This window comes from Sus scrofa, chromosome 2, assembly GCF_054392235.1.
Source record: "Sus scrofa isolate SSC_HxYL_T2T_F1_AM1 chromosome 2, Sscrofa_HxYL_maternal_Yorkshire_Landrace_v2.0, whole genome shotgun sequence".
In the NCBI taxonomy this organism is placed as follows: Eukaryota; Metazoa; Chordata; class Mammalia; order Artiodactyla; family Suidae; genus Sus; species Sus scrofa.
In genome coordinates, this window is record NC_139384.1 from 84,632,487 (window position 1) to 84,649,867 (window position 17,381).

Genomic DNA, 17,381 nt, shown 5'->3' on the forward strand with positions numbered 1-17,381 from the left:
CTCCCTCTAATGTCACTTGTCTGGTCTAGGACTGCTATGGACCAACGGTTTCTGTCTCCCCTCCTCCAAATTCATGTTGAACCTTTTTTTAAATATATTTATTTATTTATTTTGCTTTTTAGGGTGACACCCGCGGCATACGGAGGTTCCCAGGCTACGGGTCCAATCGGAGCTGTAGCTGCCAGCCTATGCCACAGCCACACCAATGCAGGATCCGAGCTGTGTCTGTGACCTACACCACAGCTCACAGCAATGCTGGATCCTTAACCCAAGCAAGGCCAGGGATTGAACCCGCAACCTCATGGTTCCTAGTTGGATTTGTTTCCACTGTGCCATGACGGGAACTCCTTCATGGAGAACCTTAACATCTAGTGTGATGGTATGAAGAGGTGGGCCTTTGGGAGGTGATTAGGTCATGAGGATTGAGCCCTCACGAATGGGATTAGTGGTCTTATATAGGGACCCCAGAGAGCTCCCTTGATCCCTCCGTAATGTAAGGACATAGCAATATGGAGTCTGTGAACCAGCAAATGGGCTCTCTCCAGACATCAATTCTGCCAGAGCCTTGATCTTGAACTTACAACCTCCAGGACTGTGAGAAATTGATGTGCACTGTTTAGTTAAGCCAGTCAGCTTCTCGGCCTATGTTACAACAGCCCAGACTAAGGAAATGATTCAATCCAGGATGCTACATTGCCTTTCAACGTCTTGGTCTCCTCACCCTGTGATGGTTCCTCAGCCTTTGTCTTTCAAGACATTTCTTAAGTATTGCCAGTTATCTTGGTAGAATTCCCCTCAACCTGGGTTCCTCTCATATTTGCTTGGAATAGATTGAGGTCGTGCACTTTGTACAGGAATTCCATTGAGAGGCCACTAAGAACGTCCTTCTCTGCATCCCATCAGCGGCTCCATGATGCCTCATTTTTACAACACTGACTACAATCATTGAAATAAAGATGGTGTTTCCACTGCAAAATTACTACTTCTCTCTTTGTAACTAATACGTATCCTGTATCCTGGGGAGAAATATTTTGAGACAATGTAAATATGCTGTTTCTCACCATACATTTCCCCCACCAATTTTTAGCATTGAGCCACAGGTCTTGACTACAACAATCATGATGCGTTTGCCCAATGGTGACCTTCCATTTCCCTGATTCGGCCTACATGGATAAGGTTGAATTTCAGTGGTGAACTTTTACATCCTTCATTCCTTGTACATGTACTAACTGGAAAAGAAGAAAGGTCACTTGCCTAGCGAAGGAAAACTGGACCCAGAGTACAAACACAGGATCCAATTCCAACCACTCCAGGTCCCTCCCTGGTCTTGCAAGCCTCGCCCCCAAGATGGCGATGGGAGCGGAGGGGTCACACGGCCGCGCTGACGCTGACGTGGCCTCTGGTAGACGTCCTACGTGTCCCTCGCGGCGCTCCGTCCGCCGTCCCTGCCCCGCGCACCTGATCCCAAGATGGCGGCGCCCAGCGGAAGAAGGAATGGCGGCGGCGGCGCGAGCTTGTGGGCCGCGCTGCTCTTGGCGGCTGTTGCTCTGAGGCCGGCGGAGACGGTGTCCGAGCCCACGACGGTGGCCTTTGACGTGCGGCCCGGCGGCGTAGTTCATTCTTTCTCCCAGAACGTGGGCCCTGGGGTACGTGTCTCAACCACCCCGGGGGATGGAGGGATGGTGTCGGTAACAGCGGGGTCTGGGGATGGGGTGCGGACCGGTGGGGCGGATCCTGGAGAGGGGGTGGAAGGTTGGACTGATGGGGTGGGGCCTGAGGGGGAGCGCACCGGCGGGGGCGGGGCCTGAGGAGGGGCGACGGGACGTGGTAGTGAGGTCTACACTGAGGCAGGACTGAATTAATAGGAGGCGGGCTTCTGGGGGCTGGCGACTTTGAGGGGAATTTGTCACTAGCCTCAGTCCTTGTCTCTTCTTGTGTGCCCAGTGTGCCTAAGCAGCCCTGTTCCTCTGACTCAGGTGTGTCCCTAGCTGTTGGAGGGCTTGTCCTGCCCAGAAGTGGGGAGAGGGGAACTGGAGATTGAGGGGAATGTGCCTCCAGACCCTGCAGAAGGTCATCTTGCTGCAGCTGTGCCCAAGGAGGAAGTGGACAGATGTTGCTCTTTCCTTCCATTGCACCAGGTCCCCCATCTTTTCCACTGAAATGTGGGGCCAGGCCCTCCTTACTTGGAGGCAGCTGGCCTGGGTCCAGGCTAGCCCATCCCCAACTTGTTGGAAAGGTGGCTTCCTCTCCCATTCTCCTTTTCTTCTTTTTTGGTCCTTTTTTTTTTTTTTTTTTTAAAGGGCTGCACCTGCGGCATATGGAAATTTTCAGGCTAGGGGTCCAGTTGGAGCTGCAGCTTCTGACCTGCACCACAGCCACAGCACAGGATCCGAGCCATATCTGTAACCTACACCACAGCTCACAGCAACATCGGATCTTTATCCCACCGAGCGAGGCCGGGAACTGAACCCACATTCCCATGGTTACTAGTCGGGTTCGTTACCACTGACCTAAATGGGAACTCCCATTCTCCTTTTCTCTGTAACAGTGAAGTTACAGAGTACTTCCTTATGACCAGATATTGTGTCAAAATCTTTATGGTAGGTCCACTTTACACATGAAAAACAAAGGCTCAGAAAGCTTTGCACTTGTCCAAGGCCTCCTGTGGAGCAGAGATGAGCCACCTTTGGAACAGGTGTCCCTGCTTCCAAAGTTCCTGTTCTTAGACATCCTGGAGGGAATGTGACCTGCCCCTTCCTGTTTTACATTCTCCAGAAGCCATGTGGGTTATATGTCCTGACCCAGGAGCTCACAAGTAGGGAGGCAGGTGGGAGAGTTCCAGGTCTGTAGACACTGGAAGGCTTCACAGGGCTGGCCTCTGAGGACATCAGCCAGAGGGATATGATTTCACTTCCATCCCCTTAGTGCCAATACTCAAAAGCAGGATCCTCTCTCTCTCTTTTTTTTTTTTTTTTTTGTCTTTTTAGGGCCACACCTGTGGCATATGGGAGTTTCCAGGCTAGGGGTTGAATTGGAGCTGCAGCTGCCGGCCTGACACCACAGCCACAGCAACGCCAGATCCAAGCCACCTCTACAACCTTACACTGCAGCTTACCAGCAACACCAGATCCTTAACCCACTGAGCAGGACCAGGGATCGAACCCGCATCCTCATGGATACTCGTTAGTTTCATTACCACTGAACCACAACAGGAATTCCCAGGTTCTTCTTGACTTGGGATCTTGGAGGGACATCCTGAGACCCTGCACCTTCAGCGCTAATGATTATCTCCTACTAAGACTTTTTTCTCTTCCGTTCTCCAGAACAAATATACCTGTGTGTTCACCTATGCATCCCAAGGAGGGACGAATGAGGTAAGTTGTTCAAAATTCCATGTAGTTTAGTACAATACCCATTGTCATACAGAGATACTTTCTAGGGGACACTGGATATTGGACAATTCTTGCCTAATCAATAAAAGAGAGTGCTTCAGTTAAATAGGGATGGCAGATTCCACTCAATTCCACAGAGTGAGCAAAAGTCTGGACAGAAGGAGGGGTATGAGACATGAATCTGCCATTCCCACAGGCCTCTGTGAGGGGTATTGTATTTGTTTTCTGTGTTGGATAACAAATCATCACAGCCTGAGCAGCTTAAAACAACACCTGTTTATTATCTTATGGTTCTGGAGATCAGAAGTCCCAGTCAGCTCAGCGGGATGCTTCATAAACCCAAGATCAAGGTGGCAGCTGGGGTGGGATCTCATCTGCAGGCTCTGGGGAGAACCTCTTCCAATCTCATTGAAACTGTTGGCAGAGTTCAGTTCTTTTTTGTGTGGAACTGGGGTCCCTACTTCCTGGCTGGCTGTTTCCTCCAGCTGGTGGCAGAAGAGGAAGTAATATTGGAAATATGAGCAGGACATTGTACACCATTGCTGGCTTTGAGGAACCATGTGGGAGGAAGGTGGTGGCCTCTAGGGGGTGAGTGTAGCCTCTGGTTGGCAGCAAGGAAACGAGGGCTTCAGTCCTACAACCCCAAGGAACTGAATTCTGCCTCACTACATGAGTTGGAAGAAGACCCCAAGCTCCAGGTGGGAAGGCAATATGACTGACACTTTGATTTAGCTTCTGAGACTGAGTCAAACACTAGCCCCGCCATGTCTGGATCTCTGACCTAGGGGAGTGTGAGCTAATGAATAAGCATTGGTTTTAAGCTACTGAATTTGTGCTAATTTGTTAGAGGGTTTAGTGGCTTGAATGATGCCCCCCGCCCTCCCCCCCAAAAAAAGATTTGTTCATATCCTAATTCCTCAAACCTGTGACTATGACCTTATTTAGAAAAAAGTCTTTGGGGGTTCCCTGATGGCTTAGTGGGTTAAGGCTCCTGTGTTATTGCTGTATCTCAGGATGATGCTGTGGCGTGGGTTTGATCCCTGGCCCTGGGAACTTCTACATGCCATGTGTGACCAAAAAAACAAACAAACAAACAAACAAAAAAAAACCCACAGAAAAAATTCCTTGTAACTGTAATTAAGTTGAGGATTTTTTTTTTCTTTTTCTTTTTTGGCTGCCACTCAGCATGGCAGATGGATTCCCAGGCTAGGGGGGTCAAACCTGAGCCACAGGTGCAACCTGTGCCACAATTGTGGCAACATCAGAATCTTTAACCCACTCTGTTGGGCCGGGGATCAAATCTGCATCCAGGCACTGCAGAGACACCACTGATCGCATTGAGCCACAACAGGAACTCCAAGTTGAGAATTTTGAAATGAACAGATCATTCTCGATTACCTGGTGAGCCTTAACTCCAGTGACAAATATCCTTATAAAAGACACACATGGGAGATTTGATAAAAAGAAAAGATGGACAGGAGTTCCCACTGTGGTACAGTGGGTTAAGAATCTGACTCAGTGGCTCTGATTGCTACAGGGGCATGCATTAAATCCCTGACCCAGCACAGTGGGTTAAAGGATCTGGCATTGCCACAGCTGCTGTGTAGGTCACAGCTGTAGCTTGGATTTGATCCCTGGCCCAGGAACTTCCATATGTCGCAAGTGCAGCCATTTAAAAAAAAAAAAAAAAGTGAATTCCCTTTGTGGCTCAGCATTTAAAGAAGCCAACTAGGATCCATGAGGATGCAGGTTCAATCCCTGGCCTTGCTCAATGGGTTAAGGATGCAGTACTGCCGGTGAGCCAGAGTGTAGGTCACAGATGGGGCTCGGATCTGGCGTTGCTGTGGCTGTGGCGTTGCAGCTCCAGTTGGAACCCTAGCCTGGGAACCTCTATATGCCACAGGTGCAGCCCTAAAAAGCAAAAAAAAAAGACAAAAAAGATACATAGAGGAAAAGGCCATGTGAAGATGGTGGCAGAGATGGAGGGATGTGGTTACAAGCCAAGGGAGACACCTAGAGCCACCAGAAACTGGAAGAGGCAGGAAGGCCTAGAGCCTTCGGAAGGAGCATGGCCCTGTCCCCACCTTGATTTTGGACTTCTGGCCTCCCGACTATGAGAGGATGGATTTCCTTCCATTGTTGGAAGCTTCCAAATCTGTGGTGGTGTGTTACAGCAGCCCAAGGAAATGAATACACACAGTAATATATTCCTTTTACAGCCACTAATGCACCATCATAGATAAATACTCTGAGGATAAAATACTGTTATTAAATTCTGGCTAGACACCGCTGCTTGGTTTTGTCTGAAGGCAGAGTGGCACACGTATTCGAAAAGAGACACAAAGCAGACTTTCTCCTTATCATTGCTAAAAAGAACAAAAGAAAATTGAAAAAGAAGAATTGTCACTGGAAAAATCAGCGTAAAGCATCTTTTGTATGCCTAATTGTGCTTTCCCGCAGACTATAGGGAACACCGCTCTCCTTCCAGAAGAGTCTATGGCACTGTGTCCCATAACAACGGTCCTAGAAATACAGGCTGCCTGGGAACCACTCTGTGTTTGCCTCTCAGGCACCTGGCCCTCCCAGCAGGCTGGTTCTGAGTCCATCTCTTCCCCCCGAACTCAGGACAGCACAGTAAAATGGGCACAGTCTCCCTGGACACTGCTGCTGACTTTCGAGGTGGGGTTGCTCTCTCTGGGGGTGTTCTGGGTGCTGTGGGGGATGGGCGGCAACCCTGGCCCCACCCACTCGATGCCAACAGCCCCCAGTCCTGACATCCAGAAATGTCTGCTGATGTCACCTGGTGTCCATTGGGGGACAAAATGATCCCCAGTTGAAAACCGCTGGAAAAAAAATAGGAGGACCCTGGTGGCTAGTGGTTTAAGCATCCAGCATGGTCACTGCTGTGGCTCGGGTTCAGTCACCAGCCCAGACACTTCTATACGCTGTAGGCACAGCTGAAAAAAAAGTAGGAGAAAGAAAAGAAAACCGCTGGGCAGGAGTTTCCTCCATATGCCACGGGTGTGGCCCTAAAAAGAAAGAAAAAAAGAAAAGAAAACTGCTGGGCAAGTGACATGAAATCACTTTCCTTATTTCCAGTTTATAAATAAAAGCCAATGATTCCCCGAAACAATGTTTTAGCAAAATGTGGCAAACACCTGGTGACACCCCCCCAGTGGTAGCAGGGGCTGCAGCTCTGCTGTGGGGCATCACAGCCCTTTCCCTGCTGCCGGGATAGTGGCGATTCTCTTCGGTCTTGATCCTCCCTTCATACAAGAGAACATGGTGGCCAAGAGGTTGCGGACTGCTGGGGCACCCCCAGCTGGAACGTGACTGAGGTCCCCAAGGCGCAGGCCCCTAACTGCCGCCCTGAGCCAGGACACGCCCAGCCTTGCCAGCAGCTTGAGTAAGAGGGCTTGCGCCTCCCTGCTGGGACTTTCAGGTGGACAGCCTGCAGCAGCACCAGGGAAAGGGCCAGGTTTACTCTTGGAACAGTAGCCAGATCACAAACCATAAAACTATCAGCAGGCTTTATTCTGTTTCCAATTCGGGGATTCATCCCAAAGGAGACACGTGAGAGCAGATGTATCTGGGACAGACTTTTTCCGTCAGCACGGGCCTAGAACTGACAGCCAGAGACCGTGGGCTGCTAGTGGGCCAGGGCTGTGGTGGGAACCTGGCAGTGCGACCCACAGGTTCTTTGGCTGCTTGCCTGCTTGCTGCCTCATGAGCAAACAGTTGCCAGATTGTCAGCAAACATTCAGGGAAGGTCGGGATGTTCTCCAGGTCAGCTTGGCCACATATGGGGGCCCTGCCAGGATGCCCCTCAGAGCAACTGGAAAGGGAACACTCCTCCAGAGCCAGCATCAGCAGAAGAGATACAGGTCTGAGTCTGGGCTCCCAGGGGGCCCAGGACACAGGCTGGGCCTGTGGAGGGTGGGAGACTGGACTGCTGACAGTGGTTCGTTTCTCCAGAGGACCACCTGAAAGGCCAGCTGGTGCCAGGTGACAACAGGCACAGGGTTATTTAATCTCAGCACCAGCCAGGATGCTGAGCAGCCAGAGATCTCGTCCACAGTTGGCAGGAATGTGGCTACTTGGGAAGACTGGCCATCTCTTACAAACATCCAACCATGTTTCCACTTCTTGGTATCTGCCCATTAGAAATGAAAACTTAGGAGTTCCTGTCATGGCTCAGCGAAAATGAATCCGATTAGCATCCATGCGGACGCAAGTTCTATCCCTGGCCTCTCTCAGTGGGTTAAGGATCTGGCATTGCCATGAGCTATGGTGTAGGTCACAGAAGTGGCTTGGATCTGACATTGCTGTGGCTGTGGCGTAGACCAGCAACTACAGCTCCAATTCAAGCCCTAGCCTGGGAAACTCCAAATGCCACTGTGTGGCCCTAAAAACACAGGAAAAAAAAAAAAAAAAGAAATGAAAACTTATGGGAATTCCCATTGTGGGTCAGCAGGTTAAGGACCTCATGTCTCTGTGAGGATGGGGGTTCGATCCCTGGCCTCTTCAATGGGTTAAGGATCCATGTTGCTGCAAGCTGCAGCGTAGGTCACAGACAAGGCTCAGATCCTGCGCTGCTATGGCTGTGACATAGGCTGGCAGCTGCAGCTCCAATTCGACCCCTAGCGTGGTAACTTCCATATGGTGCAGGTGTGGCCCTAAAAAAAAAAAAAAGAAATGAAAACACGTCCGTGCAGACCTTGTACATGACTTCATAGCATGATTCATAATCACCAAGTGGAAACAATTCAGATGTCCCTCAACTTACGATGGATGAGCAAATGTAGTCCCTCCACACACTGGAAGGAGAGAAGCACTGACACCACCACGGGGACAAACCTTGAGAAAAGGATGCTCAGTGAGAGAGGCAGACACAGAAGGCCACAGAGTGTGAGATTCCATGGATGGGAAACATCCAGAACAGGCAAATACACAGAGATAAGACAGTGGAATGGTGGTTGCCAGGGTTTAGGAGAGGGGTGGGGAGTGACTGCTGATGGAGACAGGGCTTCTTTTGGGGGTGAGAATTAGATATAGGTGATGGTTTCACAGCTCTGAATATACTAGGAAACACTGAAGAGTGCACCTTTAAAGAATGATTTGTATGGTATGTAAATGACTTCTCAATAAAGCTGTTGAAACATAAGTGAACTGTTATGCATGGAGCAAAGTGGGTGCATCTCAGATGCTTTAGGCTGAGTGAGACTGACAGACACAGGAGACCGTGTCCTCAGATGACATTTTGCAAAGGCACAACTACAGGGACAGATCAGATGATTGGTTACCGGGAATTTGCAGGAAGGGGTGGACTCCAGAGGGATGGGGGAGATAGAATTGATCTGTACTTGATTAGGTGGTGGATACATAACTGTGTGCATTTGTCAGAACTTATAGGACAGGAGTTCCCACTGTGGCTCAAGGGGTCAGGAACCTGACTGGTATCCATGGGAGTGTGGGTTTGATTCCTGGCCTCATTCAGTGGGTTAAGGATCCACCGTTGCTGCAAGCTTCCATGTAGGTCGCAGATGTGGCTTGGATCTGGCATCACTGTGGCTGTAGCCTAGGCCAGCAGTTGCAGCTTTGATTAGACCCCTAGCCCAGGAACTTCCATACGCCACGGCCCTTAAAAAAAAGAGAGAGAAAAGAGGAGTTCCCGTCATGGCACAGTGGTTAACGAATCCAACTAGGAACCATGAGGTTGTGGGTTTGATCTCTGGCCTTGCTCAGTGGGTTAAGGATCCGGCGTTGCTGTGGCTGTGGTGTAGGTCGCAGACGCGGCTCAGATCCCATGTTGCTGTGGCTCTGGTGTAGGCTGCCAGCTATAGCTCCAATTCGACTCCTAGCCTGGGAACCTCCATATGCCGCGGGAAGTGGCCCTAGAAAAGGCAAAAAGACAAAAAAAAAAAAAAAAAAAGAGAAAAGAAAACTCATGGGATAGACACTGAAATGGGTAAAATTTCACCATCTGTTAATTATATATGTATATTTTTTGGCTGTGCCCTATGCATGTGGAAGTTCCCGGGGCAGAGATCAAACCTGGGCCACAGCAGTGACAACGCTGGATGCTTAACCCACTGTGTCACCGGGGAACTCCTCTTACTTAATATCTTAATAAAGAATTACAGCAGTTACCATTTACCTGACATCTATTACGCCCGGCCACTTAGATCCTGATCCCCCTCGCCTCACAGAAAAGGTCACAGAGGCTTGAGCAGGACAGGCCACCCCAAAAACCACACTTGTGTGAGTGTCTGATGCCAAACCTGGGCCCTCCCAAGCCCTACCTACTGCCTGACCTGGCCTGTCACCTTGAGACCACAGTCAGGTTCATATAACAAGACCACTTAGGAGTTCCTTGGTGGTTCTGCAGGTAAGGATCTGGCATTGTCACTGCTGTGGTGAGAGTTCGATCTTGGCCTGGGAACTTGCTCATGCTGCAGGCAAGGTCCAAAAACAACAACAACAGAAAAATCACTCAGAGAGATATTGACCCTATTGCTAAGAAACTCTTGGATTTAATTTTGTTTGCTTTCATAATTAAAAAAAAAATGTTTGCCTCATTTTCATGAACATTAGAAGAGCTATGAACACCTCCCCAGATGTATTTCACAGCGTAAAACTGTTCCCAGGAGCTCAGAGTCCTTGGAGCTGTGGGCAGGTGCTTTTCAATAGAAAATAAGTATGTAGGTCAGGTTTGGTCTGGAGCCGTCCCCTTGCCATGCCCGGCCTGCCTGCCCGCCTGCTTAATGGGCTCCTACCTTTGTGCTGCCGGCAGGAGGCATCTAAGTGGCCATTTACTCCCCTTATAATTAACATTTAAATGGCCTTGTATTTATTAATGGAAAAGCTCTGACATTTAACTGGAATACCAGCAATCATAGTCCATCATTACTCTTGGGAGAAGACAGGACACTCATTTTACTGGGAAAAACGCAGAACCGCCACAGGCTGCCAGACCTTGTGTTTGTGTTTGGCCAGGTTTTCGGAGGCCCTGAAAATTAGACTAAGCTGGTTTTGGAGCCTTTTTTTCTTTCTTTCTTTCTTTCTTTTTTTTTTTTTTTTTTTTTTTTGGCCACCCCATGGCATATGGAGTTCCTGGGCCAGGGATCAGATCTGAGCCACAGTTGCCACCTAAGGTACAGCTATGGCAACGGTGGATCCTTAACCCACTGCTACCATACTAGGGATGGAACCTGTGTCCCACTGCTCTCAAGATGCCACCAATCTCATTGCATCACAGCAGGAACTCCTGAAGCCATTTTATGTAATTTTTTTTTTCTTTTTAGTGCCACACCTGCAGCATATGGAAGTTCCCAGGCCAGGGGTTGAATCAGAGCCGCAGCTGCTGACCTACACCACAGCCACAGCAACACGGCTCTGAGCTGCATCTGCAACCACAGATCACCAATTCTTTTTTTTTTTTTTTTTTTTTTTTTTGTCTTTTTGCCTTTTCTAGGGCTGCTCCCATGGCATGTGGAGGTTCCCACGCTAGGGGTCTACGCCACCGGCCTACGCCACAGGCACAGCAACGTGGGATCCGAGCCACATCTGCAACCTACACCACAGCTCATGCCAACGCCAGATCCTTAACCCACTGAGCAAGGCCAGGGATTGAACCCACAACCTCATGGTTCCTAGTCGGATTCGTTAACCACTGCGCCACGACAGGAACTCCAAGATCACCGATTCTTAACCCACTGAATGAGGCCAGGGATTGAGCCCACATCCTCATGGATACTTCTCGGATTCGTTTCTGCTGTGCCACAGTGGGAGCTCCTCCCCTGGAGCCATTTTAAAAGGTTTTTTTTTTTTTTTTTAAATTAAACTTTTTTTTAGAAAGCTAACATACATCGTTCAAAAAGAAACAAACTTTAAAAGCTCTCTGAGGCTTTCCATCTGTCCAGTTCCCACCCACGTCCTTCAAGTCAGCACGGTTGTTAAAATCTTGCGTCTCCTCTAAGGACTGCTCTGTGCTTATACGAGCAAGCGTGAGCATATTGTCTTTCCTTCTTTTATTTTTGTTTTTGTTTTTCTCAGTAAACTATTTTCTACGGAAAAATTAAGCAGGAGGCACAGTGGTTTCCCATATGCCCTGCCCCCCCCCCCACCATCCCCCACCAGAGTGGGACGTTGGTGCCAGTCAATGAACCGTGACACGCCATCACCCCAAGTCCAGAGTTGACACTAGGGTACACTCTTGGTGTTGTGCAGGCTGTGGGCTTGGAGGGATGCATAATGATGATGCATCCCAGACTCACCTGTCTGTCCTCTCTCCCCAGAAGTGGCAGATGAGTTTGGGGACCAGTGAAGACCACCAGCACTTCACCTGCACCATCTGGAGGTGAGCGAGGGTCTCCCCCAGACAAGGTGCCTTCTTCGCTCACGGCTGTTTGCATCGCTGCTCCAGGCAGCACCCTGGAGGGACTCGGGCAGGAGAGGGGGGCGCTGCACTGTGTAGGAGTTGGGGGCTCCCCAGGGAAGCACATCCACACAGAGGCGGGGGGAGGGGGGGAGAGACTGGGAGGTAGGGGCCAAGCAGTGGCCACAGCGCCAGGAGAGGGGCTGGGCTCCCCAGATGCTACCCCCTTCCTTGTCACCCTCAGTCACATTAATCATGGGTCTTAACCTCCCACCCCCCTTCTCATAATCATAGTGCCTGGCGCCCAGCTCCATGAGCCCGAGAAGGGATGACGGGAAGGCCCTCTGATGGGAAGGAGGGTGATAGAGCTTCACCAAATCCCCACCCCTCTCCCCGGGCCCATGGCCTGCACCCATTTCTCAAGCATTTATCGTGTGCTTCACATAGAAGTCCCAGCTGTGCTCTCACATCCTCAGGGGTCCAGTCTCAATTCAGGGTCAAGAAATGGGACACAGTAAGAGAGCAGCGATGGGAATGTATAATTAAAGGGCATACTCGCAGGCATTGGCGCACGTCCCGGGCTCCTGCTCGGTGCATTACAAACAGTAGGTGTTTGAGTACCAAGTAGATTCTCACAGGCCCGGGACCCCACATTCTCATCAGGCCCCCTCCAGCCCTCTTGAGAGGAGACCCTGTCTGTGCCCCTTCCTGGCTCCTGAGGGCAGCATCGCAGTGGCGAGGAGCCAAGTGGGGCACCCTAATTACAGCTTAGTGATCAGGGCTGCACCCCTCTGGCTCTAGATCACCGTCTCTCGTGGGCCTTGTGAGGGGGCACAGACGCTGGCTGCACAGGCCAGAGCAGGGTCCTCAGCCCACAGCCTCTTAGCTAACCCACCCAGAGGCCCCCAAGGACATGCTCAGCCCAGACACCCTCCCCTTCCTAGTTAACCCCTGTATTCCCGCCCCCCCGCCGCCGGATGTTGCCTGGCCCCACCCCCACTGCACTACCTGGAACATCGTCCGCTAGATGAGAAGCATTCAGTGAGTGAATGGGAGGCTCCCCAGCCTAGAACAGCTAGCACCTAGAAAATGAGCCAGAAGAACCTTCTGGCAAAGAGGAAAGGACGGGTGATGTTGAGGGGGCCCATCTGTCCTCTTCAGACACACTTGGCAGCAGATTCCACCTTGAGCAGGGGACACACAGCCCTGGGCTGACCCCCTTACCCGACCTTTCTTCGCAGGCCCCAGGGCAAGTCCTACCTGTACTTCACGCAATTCAAGGCAGAGGTGCGGGGCGCCGAGATCGAATATGGCATGGCCTACGTGAGTGTCGCCTGCATGTGAGGGTGGCCACCTGGCGGCCCTCCATGGAATGTGCCTTAGAGACCATGGGGTGGTGGAAGGTGACAAAACGAGGAGACAGGCACTAAGCCCTTAGAGGGAGGTTTTGTGACTTGGGAGAACACGGGACACCAGGCCGACCTCAGGCCTGGAGGTGCCTGGGGGTGTCCCGGTTGACCGCTGGAGCCCTGGCCTCCCTCCCAACAGTGCCCCCGACTGGCAAAGCTGACAGGAAGGCAGGGGGCAAGGGGGCCCACCCCTGGAACAAGAACAGGGACAGCAAGGGTGGAGGGGGGCTGTAGGGGGGGTGTCAGAAAGGCCCCATGTCCCTTGGCCCCAGCAACCTGTGCTTCACAGCCCAGGCAGCACCTTCTGCTGTGCTCCTGACCCTCACAGCCCCCTCCAGAGCCCAGCCCCTCTGCAGAGGCCACCCCTGCTTTGTTTGGGTCAGAAACTGTTTGAAAACCACTTTATCAGTCCAAGAAGCAAAACCAGTAGGAGACAGGCCTTAAGAGACTTACTGCCAGGAATTGGCTTCCTCCACGGGGCCCTGGTGAGGCAGGTCCGAGTCCAAGGCCAGGCTGGCAGGAAGGGCTGGCACTTTGCACACTGTCAGCGCTGCCTCCCTGGGCAGGGTTTCGTCCAGGGAAGCCTCAGCTCTGTCCTGAAGGCCCTTCTGCTGATTGAATGAGGTGCACCCAAGTCACTGAGGGTAGTCTCTTTAAAGTCAGCTCAGGATGAACCTCTGTCACATCCACAAAACCCTCAGCAATACTCAGCAAGTGTCAGATTGTGTAACTGGGGACCATGGCTGCTCTAAGTTGGCAAGTCAAACTGACTATCACACCATTAAAGTAATCACTCTCTGGGGTCCCTTCTTACTTTAAAACTCTATTATTTTAACTGGTTTGAGAAAGGTACATTTTTTGTGTGTGGGTTTTTTTTTTTTGGTCTTTTTAGGGCCACACCTGTGGCATATGGAATCTCTCAGACTAGGGGTTGAATTGAAGCTGCAGTTGCTGGCCACAGCCACAGCAACATGGGATCCGAGTTATGTCTGAAACCTATACATACCACTGCTCATGGCAACACCAGATTCTTAATTCACTGAGCGATGCCAGGGATTGAACCCATGTCCTCATGGATACTAGTCAGGTTCGTTACCATGAGGCCATGACGGGAACTCCAAACAAGATACAATTCTGGGGTGTTTTGTTTTGTTTTGTTTAATCTTTTTTGTTGTTGTTGTTGTTTGGTTTTTTGTTTGTTTGTTTGTTTTTCCCTTTTCTAGGGCTGCTTCCCATGGCATATGGAGGTTCCCAGGCTAGGGGTGGGTCTAATAGGAGCTGTAGCCACCGGCCTACACCAGAGCCCAGCAGCACAGGATCCAAGCTGCGTCTGCAATGTCAGATCCTTAACCCACTGAGCAAGGCCAGGGATCAAACCTGCAACTTCATGGTTCCTAGTTGGATTCGTCAACCACTGCGCCATGACAGGAACTCCTTTTTTGTTTTTGTTTTTTAAGTCTTTTTTAGAGATGAACCTGAGCCATATGGAAGTTCCCAGGCTAGGGGTCCAATTGGAGCTGCAGCTGCCAACCTGCACCACAGCTAATGGCAACATTGGATCCTTAACCTACTGCACAAGGCTAGGGATTGAACCCACATCCTCATAGATACTAGTTGGGTTCGCAACCTGCTGAACCACAACGGGAACTCCCAATTCTGATTTTTAAAATTTAGATTCAAGGAGTTCCCTGGTGGCTCAGCAAGTTATTGTCACTACTGCAGCTCGGGTCCCTGCTGTGGCATAGGTTTGATCCCTGGCCCCAGAACTTCTTCATGCCATGGACATGGCCAAAAAAAAAAAAAAAAAAAAAAAAAAAAAAAAATTGCATTCAAGAGACTGCCATGCTAGTATCATTTCCATAAATTAATAACTAAAGGAAAAAATTGAGTTAAATACCTTCTTCCTAGGATTTACAGGGAAGGCATGAAATTTTAAGCCAACAGACAATCTCTTAAGTGGATTAACCAAATGCCTCAACTGGATTCTCTTTTATGTGCTTAAAAAAGCATCGTGCGGCTCTTCAGTAGAAGCGCGCAGCTTTGGTCTCTGCTTCTCTGGGAAGCAAACCGAGTAGTGTTCTTTCCCGTTTAGAAAAGTTTCCACTTGTTCCCTTTCAGTCGAAAGCCGCTTTTGAAAGAGAGAGCGAAGTGCCCCTGAAAAGTGAGGAATTTGAAGTGACCAAAACAGCAGGTGCGTAGAGGGATCGTGGGGATGGAAGCCAGGTTCTCAGGCAGGGAGGGGAGCGGAGCAGAGGGGTAAGACCCCTGTGGGAGGCTGATCTGGGGGCCCTGTAGTGAGGGGAGACCGCCACCCCTAAATGGCTTCTGTAAAAGACCACATTGTAAATATTATTAGGTTTGTTTTTTGGTTTTTTTTTTTTTTTTTTTTTTTTTTGGCTGTACCTGCAGCATGCAGGCCAGGGATCAAATCCAGGTGAAAGCAGCCATAAACCACTAGTCAGTGAATGGGCGGAGCTGGGTTCTAATAAAACTTTATTTTCTGAACTCTGAGATGTGAATGTCGTATCACTTTCCTGTATCACAGGGTAGCATTTTGCCCTTGATTGCTGTGAAAGCTATTTTAAAATGTAGAAACCACCCTTAGCTCACAGGCGGCAGGCGCACTGCCAATCCCTGGTAGAGAATGGAGAGCATGAAAGTCCGTCCTCAGAGCGCTGCATTCTGGGGTGCTCTGCGGGTCTGCTCCATGGTTGGGGGGCGGTGGTGAAGAGGGCTGATGCCCCCACAGCCTGGCTGGCCTGGGCTCCAAGACCAGGAACAGCATTGATATTTCAAGCAGAAAATATCAGCATAGCATCGAGATCAGGAGCTCATGTGCGCATGACGGGGGAGATGGGGGTCACCTCCTGAGGCCTCTGATCCATGCTCAGCTTCCTCTGTGCAGGCCACATGCTGAGCAGAGGAGGGGCGTGAGGTCCCTGAGTTGGGGCTCAGCTTATAGAAGGGAGGGAGAGGATGAGTGAGTGTGACCATGGACATGGGTTGAGCTGAGTCCGGGAGCTCCAAGGGTCCTGAGGGACGGGAGAGTGATGAGATGAGGAACCCACGTGGCCATGGACGTCACCAGGCACCAAAGTGGGGGTGGGGCATGGGCGGGGCTTTCCAGGAAGAGGGGCCTAGGACTGGAAGGAGGCCCACAGGTCCCCAGTGCACCGGGCCCTTCCTAGTGGAGATCAAGGACACAGGGTCGGGTTGCCCCAGGGAGCACAGATGGGGAGGAGGGACAGGGAGTCGGGGTGCTGGGGCAGGCTTGGAGCATCAGACAAGTTCGCTAGTGCAAGGCTCCAACCCCTGTCCATTCTCAGCGTGGCAAGATGACCAGGCTCTTCCCAGCTTGACCTCTGCTGTGGGCTCCGCTGCCCTCAGGACAGGCCCACTGCCTCTCCCCCTTTCGCTGTCCCTCACCTGTAAGACCTTGGTGCTGGGGGCCTTTCCACATGGAGTCCACATGACAACCGCTCCCCTACCCTGCTCCCAGTGTGGGCCCCACCCCACTCAGGACCCGGAGGATTTGTGAAGGCGAGGGCCAACCAAGGGTTTCTTCTTTTGCAGTGTCCCACAGGCCTGGGGCCTTCAAGGCTGAGCTGTCCAAGCTGGTGATCGTGGCCAAGGTGACACGCAGTGAGCTGTGACCAGGAGCCCCACTGAGGGCGGTTCTTCCTCATCTCCACTGAAGGAGCCAGGCCCCAAGAGGGCCCAGTACTGGTTTTGGGGGGAGGGGGCTGTTGGTTTTCTGCCCTGGCTGATGTTGCCCTGTCTGGAGGGGTTCACTGGGCGGCTAAGGGCCTGGAGCGGAGTCTGGGGGACCAGGACCACGGTGGTGCTGAACCTCTCCCCTGGCTCCCGCTTTCCCCGCCCCCACTGCCCCTCTTAGCAGAAGAGGCATCAAGGCACAAGGTGGGGTAGACAGGAGTCACGGCTTTTCTAAAACCAGAGGCATCTCCCCTGGGATCAGGCCAGAACCCTGGATGCTCCAGGGAGAGTCATCCTGCTGCCCTCTGACCCCCAAGCCGACCATGATCTTTTAATTCCCCAGGGACCATCTTTCAGACTAACTGGGAAGAAATGAAATGTTTTCATATTTAAATAAATAAAACAATTAAACAGAGAGTTCCTGGTGTGGCTCAGTGGTAACGAACCCAACTAATATCCATGAGGATGCTGGTTCGATCCCTGGCCTCG

The 17,381-nt window shown here is 51.0% G+C and overlaps 1 protein-coding gene across 2 annotated transcripts; it reads left to right on the top strand.

The window, feature by feature from the left end:
* The first annotated feature begins 1,460 nt into the window (after positions 1-1,460).
* MYDGF (myeloid derived growth factor) lies at positions 1,461-17,309 on the top strand. 2 transcript variants are annotated; one of them, XM_021084047.2, is made up of 6 exons: positions 1,461-1,646; positions 3,324-3,374; positions 11,690-11,751; positions 13,011-13,092; positions 15,297-15,369; positions 16,752-17,309. In XM_021084047.2, the coding sequence occupies exons 1-6, from the start codon at positions 1,470-1,472 to the stop codon at positions 16,829-16,831; spliced, it is 525 nt and encodes a 174-aa protein (XP_020939706.1). In that variant the 5' UTR covers positions 1,461-1,469; the 3' UTR covers positions 16,832-17,309. The 2 variants fall into 2 exon arrangements, 1 of the variants encoding a protein (XP_020939706.1); XR_014837776.1 differs by lacking the exons at positions 15,297-15,369; positions 16,752-17,309 and adding an exon at positions 14,682-15,042 and having other exon boundaries at positions 13,011-14,108.
* Positions 17,310-17,381: the final 72 nt, after the last annotated feature.

Excerpts from the sequence above, each read along its gene's own strand:
- MYDGF (XM_021084047.2), top strand. The coding sequence starts at position 1,470 with ATGGCGGCGCCCAGCGGAAGAAGGAATGGCGGCGGCGGCGCGAGCTTG. Across the intron at positions 1,647-3,323 it reads CCCAGAACGTGGGCCCTGGG|AACAAATATACCTGTGTGTT; the intron begins GTACGTGTCTCA and ends TCCGTTCTCCAG. Across the intron at positions 11,752-13,010 it reads TTCACCTGCACCATCTGGAG|GCCCCAGGGCAAGTCCTACC; the intron begins GTGAGCGAGGGT and ends CTTTCTTCGCAG.